The sequence below is a fragment of the Salminus brasiliensis genome, chromosome 1 (assembly GCF_030463535.1).
Source record: "Salminus brasiliensis chromosome 1, fSalBra1.hap2, whole genome shotgun sequence".
Classification (NCBI taxonomy): domain Eukaryota; kingdom Metazoa; phylum Chordata; class Actinopteri; order Characiformes; family Bryconidae; genus Salminus; species Salminus brasiliensis.
In genome coordinates, this window is record NC_132878.1 from 94794087 (window position 1) to 94813522 (window position 19436).

The following is a 19436-nucleotide window of genomic DNA, read 5'->3' on the forward strand; positions in this document are numbered from 1 at the left end:
TTAATATTGTTTTTTATTGTTTATAATGTATTTATTTTGGTTTAATGTTGATTAATAATATCTAAAAATGAAAATGAAGTGTTTATATATATTTAAAAAGCATGTTTTCATTTATTTATTTTATTTTATTTTTATTTTTATTTTTTGTCTGGTCATCCTGGATGAACGGACCACTATAAAAGCCCTAAGATTGTGATCACGTGCTGCCTCGGCGCACACCCTTGGTGTTTGTAGCAGACCGCAGACACGCGCAGTCAGTGGGAGTGGCGCAGCCGGTGGTGCAGCAGAGAGTTCCTCAGAAACGGAGCGTCTCACTAAACTCCACGCCCCACCTGCGGAGCTCTGAGCTCTGCTTCAGGTCTGTTCGGCTGTTTATCTCCTGCACCTGCTGCTGTCTGAAGCTGGGGACTGAGCAGCCAAGCCTAGCCTAGTTTCCTCCTCCTAAACCCGGGCAGAGTGTGGACTAACCCCGGCGTTCCCAGCGCCTCTGGATCCTCTGAGCGCTTCAGTGCCAGGGAAGAAGGGAAGGGAAGGGAAGGGAAGGGAGTACCTGCCACAGCCACCGCCACCGCCACAGCTCTGGTACCCAATCATTTAATAAGGTAATAGTTGAAGTGATATCAGTTTAAACCCTGTTTTTTTACTTTACTGCTTCTTTACAGTTCAGAAGAAACGGGTTTGGGTGGAGGAGCAAAACACCCCAGTATAATAACCTGTTAAAGGGGGATTTGACAGAGTTTTGAACATGGCTGCATATTTACAGGGTTAGGATGTGAAGAAAGGTTTGCAGAGTAGATTTAGTGTAAAATGCTTCATTTAAGAGAAAACTTAAGTTAAACTTGTTTACAGTGGTGGTGAATGGAACCAGATGCCCAGAAAGGCTTAATGGTGATAAATGGGCTCCCTCACACAGTTAATACACCATATGGTAATGGCTGTGGTAAGGATGCTTGAGACTAAATTTTACCATAGTTTAAAAATACATGTTAAACGGGGGAGTAAAATGAGTAAAAAAAAAGTCCTTAAGAAAAAAAAAAAAAAAAAAAAAAAAAAAAATATATATATATATATATATATATATATATATATATATATATATATATATATATCAGTGTTCAGCAACACTGAAGAAAGAGTTGGTTGGTGTCTCATCCACTAAGTTATGCAAGAAATGTACAGTAAGGTGGAAGTATGGCGCCAAACACTAGGTTAAACTCCACCCCTGGAGGATAAATGCGGGGAAATTTAGGGAAATGAGTGGCGAGACAGTGTTTATATAGAATAACTTGCCAAACAATTATTTTAGGAAGCATCTGGGTAAGGAACAGCCCTTCCACCTAATTACTGCTGCTGTGTGTGTGCGCATGGTTTCCTTTATCATCACAGCTCTTTACCCTATTTTTACCCCCCAGGTTGATTATCTTGGCTGCCATGCTATTCTTCTCAACTCTCCGGCGGAGTCTCCTTTGGTTGCTCTTCTGCTGTGTTGAAAGTGAGTGTTGACTTGGCATGTTTGCACCCGACGCTCTGAAGCTTGCTCACACGGCATGTCCAAAAGTTTACAGACACCCCTAATAAGTAGATTCTAACTCTGTCAGTTCAGCGTCGCTAAGGTGTGGCCATTGCTGGCATAAATGGCTTGAATAATGTCCATAGAAAAGCATTGACCAATAGAATGGAGTAGCCACAGATGAGCCTTATGCCTATGCCAAGTGTCGGGTAGAGGAGTATAAAGTAGAGTTGGGCAATATGACGATATTTTATCGTATCGTGATACATTTTTGTTATCGTGGTTCACAATATGCTTTTTTAGGCATATCGGGGATATCGGCAGTGCTTAAAGAACACTGATCAGCTGCATGTTTTATTACAAACAGTCTAATTAGGTCTGTTTAACTGAAGATTATTTTAAAAATCATTATATTAAGTGTGGGAGAGTTTTTAGGTAGTGGTTTTAGATGTGGTCTACAATCACATCTATCGTGCTAAATATCGCGTATCGTTAAAAATTTGTTTAAATATTATATGATATTTTTACCATATCGCCCAGCCCTGGTATAAAGCCCCCAGGGTTGTGCTGTGGAGCAGTGACACTGCGTTGTCTGGAGGGACGGAGCTCCATTCCATACCTTCGGGTTAAGTTGAGGGGTGGCATAATGTCACGTAAACATAGCGTCATCTGTAGACATCGTCCAAACCCAGCTTCAAGAGACATTCCTGACGTGTATGATGCCTGGAGATCTCTGTGAGCTCCCTGGACTTTCCCATTGTACTATGTGTTGGTCAGTTCAGTAAGCGCTGTCAGTCAAACCCTTAATGTATGGGAACGAAGAAGCTACCAGCTGTAGCCAATCATGATCACTAGCAGGAGGTTCAGGACGGCAGGTTTTGGGAACTGTTTTCAGAACCACTGAATTAATAATCTTATCAGGCATATGTAGATTGTTGATGCTGTATGTGTTGATTTAAGAAGCCCCCTGCCAGCCCCCCACTCGTATTGAGAGTAAAAAAATATATATATTCAAATAAATCTATAAAAACCCAATATTATGAGTGCATGTAAACGTCTGACCACAGCTATATCTCCATCTCTCCAGTGATGTGGACGTGTTGGGGAATATCCGTGAGCTTTCCATACAAGCAGCCCGTCTATGTAGCCCCAGACAGGATTCTGATTCTGCAAGCCCAACTTACGCTAGGTCCAGGGGAAAGTGTCCGCTTGCTTACATGGGACCTCAGGAGGGGTGGTGGAGAGAAGAGGCTTGCCACAGTTAATTACCCAGACGTTAAAAATATCCAATACAAGATCAACAACGTCACAACTGACCAAACTGGAACGTACGTTCTTACCATCACGGACGGCAGCGGAGAACAGAAGCCCGCTCTTGTGGACGTGCGAATCAGCCGTAAGTGATTTGCATTTCAGCAGCATTTGCTTCTTCAAATATACACTCATACATTGCTTCTCCATGTATTCCCAGACAAGGGATTAGGCCTAGTCCTGGACTGTGAGTCCCATTTAGACTGCTTTGGATTATGTGTGTTTGTGGACACTTCTCATAATGAATGCATTCAGCTACTTTAAGTCCTGTTAGAAGTAGAAGTGCTGCCAAAAGAATAGGACTCTCTGGAGCAGATAATCATGATAAACCTATTGGCACTGTGCTGCCTAATGCCAGGCGTGGGCTAGAGGGGTAAAAAGCCCCCCTCCCCTCCCCAGCATTGATGGTGGTGCTCCATCCAGTCATTTTAGGATAAGCTAGGGATAAATTAGGAATGAAGTGGGGTGGTGATCATTATTATCCAACATCCTTGCCTCATTAACGCTCTTGTCGCTGAATGCTATCAAATCCTCACAGCAGTGCCCCTCCAAAACCTAGTCCCAGGACAGTAGACAGTTACTCCAACAGACGCAGGGTATTCTATTATTTATTTATTTATTTAAATACCCTTGACTCTGGAAGAAGCAAGAATGAGCAGACGTCCCAATACTTTTGTCCATATCTACCTGATTGCATACCTTCTGTTCATAGTAACCGCCTGTACCTTTGTCAATTATTGACATGGTATCCAAATAGTTTAACCATAAAAGTAATGCTCTGTTTAACAGTAACAGCAGAGGGTAGTTAGTCATGACTGAGGACACTGCTCATTACACCACACCGGTGATTCCAAGCATAGCTAGAATGCGTCAGACAGGTGTGTTCTGCGTTTAGTAGATCCTGGTAAAACCTGTTGGCTCACATGTTGGAAGCCTTTGGACAGTTGCCCAGTTTCCCTATTGTTGTTCTATTAATATTTCTTGAAGATCTAGTGATAATATCTTTTGTCAGTACATAGATTAGGGATGCACCGATCCGATACTAGGAACAGATATCGATCCTGATGATGACAAAATTAGCTGGACCGGCCAGACCGGCTGTTCCTGACGTTTTCAGCGACTATAAAGGGACTATAGCGGAGCTGTTGGGTTGAAGACTTGCACCTGTAATGGAGGACAGCCAAGAGCAAGGGGTAATCATTAGGGATGCGCTGATCCGGCTTTTTCAGTTCCGATATAGATCTATAGATATAGATAGTATCGACTTGCATATTGGTCGATACCCGATACCATTGTTGAATTAATAAACTGTATTTCTAGGATAGACTTAAGGCATCAGGTTTGACTTCAACATTACTTTACTTTACAAACTTTGTAAAACAAAATATAACAAGTTAACACATAGATATAAATATAAAAAATATAAATTAACACTAAATATAAACAATTGTGCAGGACTTTGACACAACATTCTAATTCAAAATAGAAAAGGAGTCAGACATCTTAAAATATATTAAAATAAAAAATGTATTAGCCAAAACTTTATAAAATAAGTAGCTTCACTTTGTCAAGTAACAATAATCAATCTTATTTTTAAATATTTTGCAGTAAACAGTAATTCCAAATAAAATCTAGCAGCTGAACCTGAGAATAAATAAGTATCTTGGCCAAACGTACAAGCAGTAATCAAACATTTCAGACATCTAAACATTTAGTGCAGTCTTACACCAACCAATTAAAGTGAAAGGATCAGTTCCATGGATCTGCCTAATTATCTGATACCAAGTCCAGCTAATTTTGTTAATATCGGGACTGATATCCAATCCTAATATCGGATTGGTGCATCTCTAGTAATGATGTCACTACCGAGAAGGAAGGATCTGCTAGCTTTTTCGGTATTGGGTATCGATTGATGCACAAAGGTAATGTATCCGTATCGGTATCGCAACAGAAAACGTCGGACCGGTGCATCCATAACATAGAGCATCACAGAAGTCAAGAAACCACAGTACTACAAATGAATGGACCGCACCAGACATGCCCAAGGGGGCTACATTTGCACACTGAAGGGAGAGGAAGGGCGTTCTCATACTTGTCTCGAACACAAGTTCGCACCCCAGACCGATTATAGCGTTGTTTGGGGGAGGGGCTTATTATGAGCGGTTTGCTTTCACACGGAAGACTTCCATACAAGCCGTGGATCGACTGAGCCATTTCAAACGTCACGTTTCTGAGCGCATTCGTGCAAAATAGTAGAACCTGGGTTCAACCGTTTACCAATGTTCCTTATTTTCCTTGGTTTCAAACACCCCAGCAGTGAAGAACAGTGCTCTCTGAAGCTCTCTGGAGGGGGCAGTTTGCGTGGAGATGGGTTTTAAGTCATGCAGGCAGTAAGCCAAAGCGGTCATGTGACAAAATGAATCAATCATGGAACCCTAACATGAGGTACCAGGAGCGGTTAGCTTGAAGCTGCCAGAGTTCAGTGCCCCCGGCTGGAAAATACCTCTCGCGCTTGCGAAACTCTCAGAGCAAGCTGACCCGGGTTTGTAGGGAAGAAGAAACAAGGTCTGGAGAATGGGTGGAATGTGGTGATGTAAGAGGGTCTGAGGACGGAGATGAGGAGACCAGCAGCAGATAGCTTCCACACTTGAGTCAGCTTGAAGTGATACCCAGACCACCGATTTCAGGAGATAATGGTCTGATTTTGGAGATTGTGTGAAAAGTATTGAAATTCATTCCTCAGGTTGAAGTGGAGATACTAGGGTTTAAAATACTTCTATAGAAGCTGAAGTATCAACTGAAGCTTTTTACTGACGGGTTTTTTTAACCCATTTCTCTAAAAGCCATAATGAGGAGAATGTTGTATATTAATATTAATATCTGATATTATAATGTTCTATTAAAATGTTGATGTTAGAAATGTTGGGCTGCACTAGGCTCCTGTTTCAGCTGCAGATCTGCCCATTGAAAATGAAGCATTTCAGTAATATCAGCTCTATTAAAGGAGCGTCTCTGTGCTCTACTGAGCATTAACATGAGCTTCATGGAGGAAAATATGAGGAGTCGTTGTCTAGAAGTTCTGTAAAGCTGCAGAAAGTCAGACTTAAGAGGCGTGTGATCAATAAGCTTTATTGGAATGTAAATGTGGGGCTTAGTCGGGACGTTTCACTGCAGTTCTCTTGAGTCTCTGCCATGGACACAGTCTTCATACTAGTCTACATACACATGTGGACAAAATTGTTGGTACCCCTCGGTTGATGAAAGAAAAACCCACAATGGTCACTGAAATAACTTGAATTAAAGAAGTAGTAGTAAAGAAGTAAAGAAGTAATATTAAATAGAAATTCTATGAAAATGAACCATTTTAAGTCAGACATTGCTTTTCAACAGAATTATTTTTAAAAAATAAGCTCATGAAACAGGTCTGGACAGAAATGATGGTACCCTTAACTTAAAATGTTGTTGCACAACCTTTTGAGGTAATCACTGCAATCAAATGATTCCTGTAACTGTCAATGAAACTTCTACACCTCTCAGCAGGTATTTTGGCCCACTCCTCATGAGCAAACTGCTGCAGTTGTCTCAGGTTTGAAGGGTGCCTTTTCCATACGGCATGTTTCAGCTGCTTCCAAAGATGCTCAATAGGATTTAGGTCAGGGCTCATAGAAAGCCACTTCAGAATAATCCAACGTTTTCCTCTTAGCCATTCTAATTCTAGTGCCATTCTAGTGTTTTTAGCTGTGTGTTTTGGGTCATTATCCTGTTGCAAGGCCCATAACCTGCGACTGAGACCAAGCTTTCTGACACTGGGCAGCACATGTCTCTCTAGAATCCCTTGATAGTCTTGAGATTTCATTGTACCCTGCACAGATTCATAACACCCTGTGCCAGATGCAGCAAAGCAGCCCCAGAACATAACAGAGCCTCCTCCATGTTTCACAGTAGGGCCAGTGTTCTTTTCTTGATATGCTTCTATTTTTCTGTCTGTGAACATAGAGCTAATGTAAAGTTCCATTTTTGTCTCATCTGTCCATGGGACATTCTCCCAGAAGCTTTGGGGCTTGTCAACATGTAGTTTGGCGAAATCCAGTCTGGCTTTTTATGATCTGTTTTCAACAATAGTGTCCTCCTTGGTCGTCTCCCATGAAGTCCACTTTGGCTCAAACAACAATGGATGGTGCAATCTGACACTGATGTTCCTTGAGCTTGAAGTTCACCTTTAATCTATAACCTTTACCTTTAACATGCTTGTCTATAATTTTCTTTCTAATCTCCTGAGACAACTCTTTCCTTCGCTTCCTCTGGTCCATGTTGAGTGTGGTAGACACCATGTCACCAAACAGCACAATGACTACCTGGAGAATTTCCCCACTGTGGGACTAATAAAGGATTATCATCTTAGCCCTTTATATAGCCCCACTGACTGATTACAAAATTGTAGAGACCTGTGATGCTAATTAGTGGACACACCTTGATTTAACATGTCCCTTTAGTCACATTGTTTTCAGGGGTACCATAATTTTTGTCCAGGCCTGTTTACTGACTTTACTTTTTAAAATAATTCTGTTGAAGCATGGTTCAAAATTAGTGTCATTTGTTCATTTTCATAGATTTTTTATTTATTATTACTTTTGTCAGATTCAAGTTATTTCTGTGACCATTGTGGGTTTTTCTTTCATTGCTGGAGAGTAACAGGACGTGTGCAGGTGCGATGGATCACTTACAAACCAATAGGGAGTCAGAATGGAATGTGTTTATATTTCTTATGGACAGGGTTTGACGAGCTGGAATGAAAACAAAGGGAAATGAAATAGGAGGAACGAGGCTGTTTTTAAAATGTAAGAGTAGAAAGTTCAGATAATTGGGTGAAAATGTGAGAAGTAGAATTAAGAAGTCTCTAAAAAATAAATAATTGCTTAAGTAGAGTTTAGGGGTGGGGGTGATCCAGGGAGCTCTGATGAAAGCAGTGCGCTGAGGATGACCTAAAGTTCTCAGACCAGAGACGAAGGAGAAACCTCTACGTCATTCAGATGGAGAGTAAGAGCAGCAGTTTGGTGGAGGGTTGGATTTTGGGCCTGTATGGACTTTGGGTTTGGTGAGAGTTTTTGATTCATCCAGTTCTTGATTTCTGATCAACAGATTTCCAAGTGAGCGAGGGGGGGACCCCTAAACTCTACACTAATGATTGAGTTATTAATCCAGAGGAAAGAAAAATCTCTGTACTTTCACCTACACGACAGCAAGATCAGCTGGAAACTAGAGCCTTGCACTGTGCTCCGATTTCCCAGAATAATAACACTCATTTACTGAAGACAGGAGTCTCTAGTTCTCATTCAGGGTGTGTTCACACATGGTGTTGGGTTCCCTTGGTTCGGACCAGGCTAGACAGCGATGAACTGTTAGTTTTTAGTCCTGGTTTGCAGTCGAACCAAAAATAGGGGGAAAAGCTGACGTATGACGCTCGTATGACAAGATGCTGCAAGTACAGGTGTGTCCAAGGGTTCTGCGTGATCCATGCAGTAACTACTGCACCCCAACTCACACGTTTTTACTTTACTTAAGCAGCTACACTAATGAATGCCGTTCTAATTGTGGCTAGTGTTGAGTTAGTGGGGAAGTGTGTGGTTTGGGACACAGCCCTGCTAAGGTACAGCGTCAGACAGAAGAAGCTAAAGCACAGAAATGTGGGCAGATCGATGGAGCCAGTGGGCAGGCAGAGGTGGTACTAGATTTTGCGGGCAGTAATGAGTGACCCCATGACGCTGTGCTTGTGCACAATCCCACGGCAGTTTCGTTTAGATGCATTTGGTTTGTTTAGATGCCGGAGTTCGTTTAGAAACGGCCCAAGGCCAACCGCTTCTGCTCAGGCTTGTTTGATGCTTTACTTTGATGAGTTTACTTTACCGAACCGCATGAACAGGACAATCGCACCGGGGTTCGTTTTAATGGAACCAAAGCTGACAAGTGTAAACACACCCTGCAAGAGTCTTTTCAGTTCTGATGCTGTGAATTGCTGCTTTATTTGGGCCATTTTTGGGCCTTAACAGCTGAACATCTACAAATTCACCTTTTATTTGAATAAACGTACATTTATTTGTTAATAAAAGGATGTGAGGGTACAAATGCATGTCCCGAGGCATCAAAGATCCACATTTGAGCAGTAAAAAGGGAAGTCATTCCTAAAGCAAAAACGGCGCGACACTTCCCGATTTTGTGGGGAGCCACAGGGTTCTATTTTAGGCCCTATGAAAGTGATGCCAATTATTCAAGAGGAAACATGTACGCAATAAACAAGAGAGGTTCAAGGACTGATCCCTGAGAAACCCCTTAAGTAGAAGTATATTAAGATAGCAGATGTAGAGGAAGTACAGTCAGATAGGGCAACAAACTATTTTTGGTTAGGTATGATGTGAACCAATCCACTGTGGCATAGTCGATGGCCTGCTGTCCCAGCCTTGACTGGAACGGAATGAATTATTGTTTTAAGGATAAATAAAATTATTTATATATATATATATATACACTAGGGGGCTTATTACATAAACACAGGCTGCAATGAAGTCTATGATAGAAGACTACTAGAAGCACCGGCGTCTGCAGGCAGAAAGGCATCATCCGTAACCTTAATTAAAGTTTACGGTGCTGTGGAAGGGACATAATCCAGACCGCATTATTATTGGTTTCTAAGCAGTTATTGGAGCTGGCTAGCAACGGCCCAATAGATGAATCTGTAAATCTGTTTAACTGGGGTTTTTTTTTTTTGCAGATTTTGTGGAGGTTCGTAACCGTCCCAGGCTCCATCTGATTGCCAGGGATTCCTGAAAAGCTTAGCGAATGCGAAAGTAACCGGAACTACTTATGGACTTTGTCATTCGCGGAGTTCAGCAACTGCCCATTGGCTTCTATTACAAGTGAATTTTGAGTCTGCAGGTTTTCTGCTCTTTTTCAATCACAGAATATGACCTTAAGATTATTCTCAGTGGAAACCGACAGCACAAGACGCAGCAGATAGAAAGTAGGTTGGAAAACGATGAAGTACTTCTTTAATAACTCGAACTCTCATTGTGTTGCAAACAGAGAAACCTCCACAGGAGAGTAAGAGCAGCAGTTTGGTGGAGGGTTGAATACAAATTCACCTTTTATGTGAATAAACGTACATTTATTTGTTAATAAAAGGATGTGAGGGTACAAATGCATGTCCCGAGGCATCAAAGATCCACATTTGAGCAGTAAAAAGGGAAGTCATTCCTAAAGCAAAAACGGCGCGACACTTCCCGATTTTGTGGGGAGCCACAGGGTTCTATTTTAGGCCCTATGAAAGTGATGCCAATTATTCAAGAGGAAACATGTACGCAATAAACAAGAGAGGTTCAAGGACTGATCCCTGAGAAACCCCTTAAGTAGAAGTATATTAAGATAGCAGATGTAGAGGAAGTACAGTCAGATAGGGCAACAAACTATTTTTGGTTAGGTATGATGTGAACCAATCCACTGTGGCATAGTCGATGGCCTGCTGTCCCAGCCTTGACTGGAACGGAATGAATTATTGTTTTAAGGATAAATAAAATTATTTATATATATATATACACACACTAGGGGGCTTATTACATAAACACAGGCTGCAATGAAGTCTATGATAGAAGACTACTAGAAGCACCGGCGTCTGCAGGCAGAAAGGCATCATCCGTAACCTTAATTAAAGTTTACGGTGCTGTGGAAGGGACATAATCCAGACCGCATTATTATTGGTTTCTAAGCAGTTATTGGAGCTGGCTAGCAACGGTCCAATAGATGAATCTGTAAATCTGTTTAACTGGGGGGTTTTTTTTGCAGATTTTGTGGAGGTTCGTAACCGTCCCAGGCTCCATCTGATTGCCAGGGATTCCTGAAAAGCTTAGCGAATGCGAAAGTAACCGGAACTACTTATGGACTTTGTCATTCGCGGAGTTCAGCAACTGCCCATTGGCTTCTATTACAAGTGAATTTTGAGTCTGCAGGTTTTCTGCTCTTTTTCAATCACAGAATATGACCTTAAGATTATTCTCAGTGGAAACCGACAGCACAAGACGCAGCAGATAGAAAGTAGGTTGGAAAACGATGAAGTACTTCTTTAATAACTCGAACTCTCATTGTGTTGCAAACAGAGAAACCTCCACAGGCCTCACTATCAATGCAGTGCATTGTGGTACCCGAGAGGCCGTTGTGGGACAGCCCCGTGTTTTCATGGTGGGTGAATGGCAATGAAGTGACCAACCAAACAGCTAATCTGTCAGCGGACGGCAGCACACTCTACCTTACCAGCAGTCTGGGAAGTAATTACACCTGCGCCTTCGACAGCAGCCAGGGAAGCAGCAGCGTGCAAAGCGTCAGAGGTATTATCCTGGCAACACGGTTCCTACACACTGCTACACACACAGAGGCATGGATCTAGGGTTTGTATGTGTCTTAATGAAATAGGGTTAGGTTTAGGTTCTGGATGCTGGATGTGTTTAGGTGGTCAGGTGGTGCTGTGACCAGGAGGCTTGAAGTAGGCCTTAGTGGTAGGCTCGTGGTAGCATGGGTGGGTGTGTGTGAGAGGGAGGGAGTTAAATTCCTTTAAAACCTTGCCGTGTTAGTCAATTACACGTCAAGGCATGGCAAGGCATAGGCTTGATTTCAGTATAAGCAACGAGTGAGCAGATGTCCCAATACTTTTGTCCATATAGTGTATCACAAACAAACAAAGCAAGCATTGGTTTGGGTTTGGCTACACTCAGTGCAACAGGGTGGTAGGCATTCTGGCAGGTGGTGGCAGGTTTTTTTGGGGGTCCAGTGGAGTAAGATGTTGCTCCGATGATCCGAGGACTGCTTGGATGGTTCGAATCCTGGGTCGTGCTGCCTGGTCAACCGCCGGAGTCAGAGGGAGAGCGTAGTTGACCTTGTGGGTTCATGGCACTTCGCTGTGTCAGTGGCTTCACATGTGCTAGTCTTCAGCATCTTAAGGGCAGTTCACATGAACAGGGATTGGGTAATGGGCTTTCCAAATGGGGTAAGAGTAGTATAAGTTATATTAAATAAATTGGTACATGCTCTATGGACACGTTTGGGGGCACCGTGGGATCAGGCCCAGGAATGGATGGCCAGTGTGCAGTTTTACAGCAAGGGGAGCACTTCAGGACACATTTAGCTTATCTGCAATTCAGGCTGACAACACCCTGTCATAGTTCCTGTGCCCTTTGTGGTCAGTGTAGGTTTGTAGATAGTGATCAGTCCATTCCATTTATGGTCAGAGGTCAAGGTTGTTAAACTCCACTCTGCCCCTGTAGTCCCTAATGGGCCTAATTTTTACATTTTTCTACATTTGTTTACAAGTTTATTAAATAATGTTGAAGTCACTGTTTGTTTGTTTGGTTCTGTAGACCCTAAACCAGATACATCAAGCTGCTCCAATGCAGGGACCATTATTGCAGTAATTGAGGCAATAGTGATAGTGGGGCTTTTACTGAAATTGTGTTGGTAAGAGAGACAGCCTTTTTTATTATCAATTCTTTAAAGATTTCCATTTTTAGTGGCTTATTTCTGATGAAAATCTGTTCCCAGGCCTCGCATCAAGAAGATGCTTCCCAGAAAACCAGGTGAAGGAACTGAAGCTTACTGAGCCCCTCATTTCATACACTGTCATTGTTTTGCTTTATGCAGTTCTGAAAATTGTTTTTATTTATTGGAATTTCATGCACCAATATTTATCATTACATTCCTAGTATGTTATATGTAAAATATATGTACAATATTGAAATGTATATTTCTCAGTTTGTTCAAGTTGGATAATTAATATGCATATCACCTCATTTCATAGTTAAGTGTTGGCATGAACGTCATCATAACACATCATAATCGGTCATAATGCATTTTCCTTCCCTACTGTGAGGTATCACACAGTATCAGGGAAGGTGTCTGAGCTAACCTAGCATTTTCTCACTATTTATGACCAGCTTTTCAGCCACCTTGACCATTGAGGACCAGCTAAAACCATCTGAAACCAGCTTGAGCTGGATGTTTTTTAGCAGGGAAGGTCAGACCAAACAGGTGCAGGAGCTGCTATTTGGAGGTGAAGCTCCACATTATTGTTTAAAAAATAATAATTCGCCACGTCTACTGGTGCACAGTGACCTCATCAAAAATGACCAGATGTTTCAGAGGCAACAAAAGTCTGTGTTTAGTCTGACCATCCCTGCTAAAAAAATCCAGCTCAAGCTGGTTTTAGATGATTTTTAGCTGGTCCTCAATGGTCAAGGTGGCTGAAAAGCTGCTCATCCACACGAAAACATACCCTATGCTGGTAAGCTAGATGGTTAACCAGCTCTAGCATAAACTGGATTTGATTTTGGCCATGCTTGGCCAAGCTAGACAGCCAGTATGACCAGCTTGACCATGCTGGTTGGTCAGGGTGATCGTGCATGTAGGCCAGCAAAACCAGCTATGAACTCAAACTCAGATATACCCTTTTTCCACGCTAGGATAGACAACCAGCTTCAACGGCTTGACCAGCTATAGCTGGTTTTAAATGATATATGATATGTTATGATATGATATGATATGATGAGTCATGCCTAATAGGACCAAGTATACAAGCTAACAAGTTAAAAAGGCTCTGTTAAGACTTTCGTTAAGCTTGAAGTTTTTCAGGAGTTTGAGTAATGTTATATGATGTTATAAGATTTTGCTTTCTTGACACTAGTATCTGATAGGAACGGATATGGTCATTGCACTGAAGACACAAACTGGCTTTCAAAAAACTAATTTGCATCTGTACAAACAGAGTAAAATTATTTATTTTAAACAACGTTCTGTTGGATCTGTCTTCTGATTGGAAATGCAAGTACAGCAACTAGCAGTTTTTAAATATACAGTATATATTAAAAGTGAATGAGTGACAGAAAAAGCCCTGGGCTCTCAGTGGTCTAATTTTACTACCACTATGGCCTGGCTGGGGGGTCGCGAGTTTGAATCCTAAGCCAGTGGCAGTGCTCTCTCCAGGTGGGTAGATGGCGCTCTTCTCTGAGCGTGTCGGCTGCAGTTTGTAAAGAGGCGGTGGTTGGCTTTGCAGGTATCCAAGGAGATGGAGAAGTCGTTACCCTCCTAGTCTTGGGAGCATTGCTAGTGCTAGGGGCAGTTTTGAACAGGTGGGTTAATTGGCAGTACCAACCTGGGAGAAAGGGGGGGGGGTTACTTACTCAAAATGGTCAGAGGAACAACTCAGTTGACCCAACCTGGCCTTGCTGACCCTTTTCTCACCTCTAAAGATGTCTAAAGACATCTGACCTCCAGCCGAACTAACTGCCCTTAATCCCTCAGTATCAGCCCGCCAGCAATAACCAATAAGAAACTAGCTGATTAGCCAGGATGATCACATCTGCCCCACTGTCGGTCTGATCATGCCCCTGTGATGGAGGCTTGGTGGGGTGAATGCCCCCGGAGAGAGCGAGGCTACTGGGTAGGCAGTAGGCAGAACGTACAGGTCACAACCCAGAGCTAACCACCTCTGACCCCCCCCGACTTTGGATAACCAATATTCTCACTGGATGCATCCAACAGCAGACGGGCAGAGAGACCTAGAAGGGGTACATGCTACCAAATGCACTTTCAAGGGCTACTGATTAGACACTACTATAATAAAATCTTAAAGAGAAGATTAATACTGATGAATAAATGTAGGACGGTGTCCTCTAATCCTTCTAATTAATTAATAATTAATAAGAAGTGGTTGACTATGATATATATTTCATAACCGCAGTAGGAAGCTCAGTGTGTTCTTCGGTCAAACTACTACGATGTATTTGATTTACTTGCTCCCTCAAGGGCTGGGAGTGTGTAGGGAAAGTTTGTAATTTCCTGAAGGAAACGTAGAACAGCAGCCTAAGCTTTTCCAACTTCCTGGCTGTTGCTAGGCTGTTGCTATGTGGTCAACTATGTTGCTACGAATCCCCATGGTGATTGTTTATGTGATTCTAATGTGTCTTTATCTGTCCTTTTGTAACAATTCCGATAGTACCTTACAGCATCGCAGGCCCATCAAGCAACTAGTTTAAAACACCGTAGCAACCATTTAGCAACAATATAGCAACCACCTGAGATACCATAGCAACACAATAGCAGGCACTTTTGATATTACCTTATGACATTATACCAACCATCAAGCCACCACTTAATACACCATAGCATCCACCTGGGATACCATAGCAACCATATAGCAACACAATAGCAACCACTAGGGCTATCTCAGCAACACCATAGCAGCCACTTTTGATATTACCTTACAATATTATACTACCCCTCTAGCAACCACATACGAGACCATCGCACCCACTGAGGAACACAATAGCAACCACTGGGGTTCTCACAGCAACACCATAGCAACCACTTTTCATAGAACCTTACAACATTATACCACTCATCAAGCAACCATGTGGGAGACCATAGCAATGACCTAGCAACACCGTATGCAACCGCTTAGCAATGACCTAGCCACACTGTAGCAACCACTTAACAACAATATAGCAACCACCTGGGAGACCCTAGAAACCACTGGGGCTATCATAGCAACACCATAGCCACCAATTTTGATTTCTTGCATTATATCACCCATCAAGCAACCACCAAAAAACATCTTAGCAGCCACCTGGGAGACCATAGCAATGACCTAGCAACACTGTAGCAACCACTTAGCAACAATATAGCAATCACCTGGGAGACCATAGAAACCACCAGCAACACCATAGCAACCACTGGTGCTATCGTAGCAACACCATAGCCACCATTGCCACCATTTTTGATATCTTGCATTATACCACCCATCCAGCAGCCACCTAGGAGGCCATAGCAATGACCCAGCAACACTGTAGCAACCACTTAGCAACAATATAGCAACCGCCTAGGAGACCCTAGAAACCTCTCAACAACACCATAGTAACCACCAGCGACACCATAGCAACCACTGGGTCTATCATAGCAACACCATAGCCACCATTTTTATTATCTTGCATTATACCACCCATCCAGCAGCCACCTAGGAGGCCATAGCAATGACCCAGCAACACTGTAGCAACCACTTAGCAACAATATAGCAACGGCCTGGGAGACCCTAGAAACCACTCAACAACACCATAGTAACCACCAGCAACACCATAGCAACCACTGGGTCTATCATAGCAACACCATAGCCACCATTTTTGATATCTTGCATTATACCACCCATCCAGCAGCCACCTAGGAGGCCATAGCAATGACCTAGCAACACTGTAGCAACCAATTAACAACCATTTTTAACAATATAGGAACCATCTGGGGGTACCATAGCAACCACTTGTCTCACCATTGCTTTACAATGTGCAAACATCATAAACCATATGAAAATGCGTGTTATTTTAGATGGGTCTGCAGAATCCTCCGAGAAGCTCTGAAGCTCTGAAGTAAAGGCCAGAGGGGCACACTCCCCCAAACTCACCTGACCAACGCTTTGAACAGTGTCTCCCAACAGACCAGCAGAGCCTCTTACTAGACAAACGGGGAACAATGAAGACTTGTACAGTTTGGACACTTCCTCTATTGTTAATAGGAGTCTTACGCCGTCTTTAAAGATGCGGGACACACAGGGAATATGTGGAGCGAGCAGTGGCTGATAACAGCAGAGGGGGTCTTTTTTTCGTCTCTGCCATGAGCTGCAGCATGAAGACCAACCTGGTTTTAGTTCAGAGGATTCAGTCTGAAACTGCTGACATGAAACTTTACACAGCTTTTCCATCTTCCCACACGTCAGCCAAATGTCCTGCCTGTCCACCGTCCAAAACAATGCCATTATTGATGTCCGCAAGAAACGAGCCAAACAATTAAATCAGTGAGCTGGTATCTAAGGGTGGGCGGGAGGGGATAGGCACAAGTGGACACTGTGGATACGTCTGTTGAAGGCCTGTTCTTCCCAAACTTCAGCAAACATGGACAGATGATCCGCTGGTCATTACGATTCCCCGTTGAGGCCTGTATCACTGTTTTGGACATTCTTCCACTTTTTGACAGGATCTGAATCTGGCCGTTGTTCTTTACGCTGAGTCAAACAATCAGGACCAATAGAAACGCTCCGAATGGACTTGGATTAACATATTTTGTACCTTGACTAGCATTGTAAGTTAGAAAGGCTTTTCTTCCTTCTGCAAAGTTGCTAGTCAGGGAGATACAAGGTTTATACATGGCCGTGATGACGTGCGTGAAGGTCTTGAAACTTAGAAGACCTTCACAGGCCGTGGTTAAACCCTCTCTACCCACTTTCTTTTAACAACAGAGGGGATTTGTATCTTTGTATCTGGCTAGTTCAGGAAATGGAACAGGAAACCTGCTTGACTGAGAGCGGCGCTGCCTAGCGACCCTCACCATGGACACACAATTGGTTTTTTACTCTGAACAGATCTGCCCCCTTGTGTTGGAACTGGCTAACAGATCAAGCCATTCCTCTTTGACAGTGAAAAACACACCCACATATAGACACAGTGTTCTGTGGCTGCACTGTACTTGAGAAGTGACGCCCCCTTGTGTACTGATGGAGAGGAGGATGATGATGATGATGATGATGATCAGACAAATATTAAATGTTTAAATAGCAGATTTCATACTTTCAAAGGGAAATTTTCACCGAGATGTAAACAAACTCAGAGTGGGTTTGGTGTGAATCATGTTACACAGGCAGGAGAATGCAGAGTTAAGAGTCTTCTTCAAGAATTCCTACTAATGTAGAGGGGTGGGCTTGTCTGGTCAGTCATTTGAGCCATAGGCATCCACCAGTCCAGTCACCATGACTGTAACACACAAAAAAAAAAAATATATATATATATATATATATATGTGTGTGTGTGTGTGTATATATATATATATCTATAGAACCTACATATAGGTAATATACATACATATATATGTGTGTGTGTGTGTGTTACAGTCATGGTGACTCGACTGGTGGACGCCTATATATATATATATATATATATATATATATATATATATATATATATATATATATATATGTGTGTGTGTATGTGTATATTACCTATGTAAATATATATATAATGTTATATAATGTACTAAATTATATAAATAAATTATAGATATGTGTAACAAGGTAAAGGTGCATGTTTTTTTCATTGTACTATGTACAGTGAAATGTGTCCTTCGGATTTTACTCATCTGTGATAGCGAACACACACACACACACACATACACACACACACACACACTGGTGGGCAGCCAACTCCAGTACCAGAGGAGCAGAGAGGGTGAAGGGCCTTGCTCAAGTGCCCAACAGTGGCAGCTTGCTGAGCCCGGGTATCGAACCCACAATCCTGCCATCAATAACTGCCCCCATGTGTGTGTATATAGATGTTGGGAGAATGTTAACCAATCACAGCGCAGGAGTAAATATTTGTTTTTGTGCAGCTTAAATTGATTTACAATATAAAATAAATCCAACATAAGAAAAATAAAATAAAATCATAAAATGAGTAAATATTTTAGATAAAAAGTCAACACTTAAAAGGAGTGAAAGAAAAAAAAAAACCCAGAACTACTAGCCAATCCAGCTCAGATGCCGGGATACTGTTAACCAATCAGAGACGCAAGGGGCGCTGTTTGTTTAAAACGGGAGGTAAAATAAAAATTAAAAAGTGTAAGGAAATAATAAATAATAAAAATAACACACAATGACTAATAGCAGTGGCTAGTGAAAGTGGCTTTGATTAAAAAATAAAAAAGCAACACATAAAGGCTTTGACAGAAGTAACCCAGACCTATTGAGCCAATCCTCATTCAGATGTAAAGATATTGTTAACCAATCATAAAGCAGAAGGCGGGGTTTCTCTAAAACCAGGAAGAAGACAGTGTAAGCACGTAATACAAATAATAAATAGTTACTAATTATATAATAATAAAAAATCAACACATAAAAGCGATGATAGAAAGAAAAAAAACTACTGGCCAATCCAGCTCAGAGGCTGGGATACTGTTAACCAATCAGAAACCGGGGGGCGGGATTTGTCTGAAAACGGAAGCTAAAGAAGTGTAAGTAAAAGTAAAAGTAATACATAGTGGATAATAATTTAATAATAAATCATCAAAACATAAAAAACAAAAGCAGAACTAGCCAATCCAGCTCAGAGGTTTGGGTTGTATTAACCAATCAGAGCCCGGGGGGCGGGATTTGTCTGAAAACGGGAGGTGAAATAGTGTAAGTACATAATAAAAATAATACATAGTGGATAATAATTTAATAATAAATAATAAAAACATAAAAAAACAAAAACAGAACGAGCCAATCCAGCTCAGAGGTTTGGGTTGTATTAACCAATCAGAGCCCGGGGGGCGGGATTTGTCTGAAAACGGGAGGTGAAATAGTGTAAGTACATAATAAAAATAATACATAGTGGATAATAATTTAATAATAAATCATCAAAACATAAAAAACAAAAGCAGAACGAGCCAATCCAGCTCAGAGGTTTGGGTTGTATTAACCAATCAGAGCCCGGGGGGCGGGTGCTTCAGTGGAGGAACGCAGCCTGCCCTTTGAGCCGTCCTGGGCGTTACCGGAGCCAGACCGCGC

At 42.0% G+C, this 19436-nt stretch overlaps 1 protein-coding gene across 1 annotated transcript; it reads left to right on the forward strand.

The window, feature by feature from the left end:
• Positions 1 to 433: 433 nt before the first annotated feature.
• LOC140568462 (uncharacterized) lies at positions 434 to 17895 on the forward strand. Its single transcript, XM_072692462.1, has 7 exons — positions 434 to 602; positions 1413 to 1492; positions 2598 to 2906; positions 10966 to 11193; positions 12220 to 12316; positions 12401 to 12435; positions 16229 to 17895. Exons 2-7 carry the CDS (start codon positions 1432 to 1434, stop codon positions 16258 to 16260), a joined length of 762 nt encoding a protein of 253 aa, XP_072548563.1. The 5' UTR covers positions 434 to 602; positions 1413 to 1431; the 3' UTR covers positions 16261 to 17895.
• Positions 17896 to 19436: the final 1541 nt, after the last annotated feature.

Coding starts and splice junctions, on each gene's coding strand:
- LOC140568462 (XM_072692462.1), top strand. CDS start 1,432: ATGCTATTCTTCTCAACTCTCCGGCGGAGTCTCCTTTGGTTGCTCTTC. Junction 12,317..12,400: donor CTTTTACTGAAATTGTGTTG/GTAAGAGAGACA, acceptor ATCTGTTCCCAG/GCCTCGCATCAAGAAGATGC. Junction 12,436..16,228: donor GATGCTTCCCAGAAAACCAG/GTGAAGGAACTG, acceptor GTGTTATTTTAG/ATGGGTCTGCAGAATCCTCC.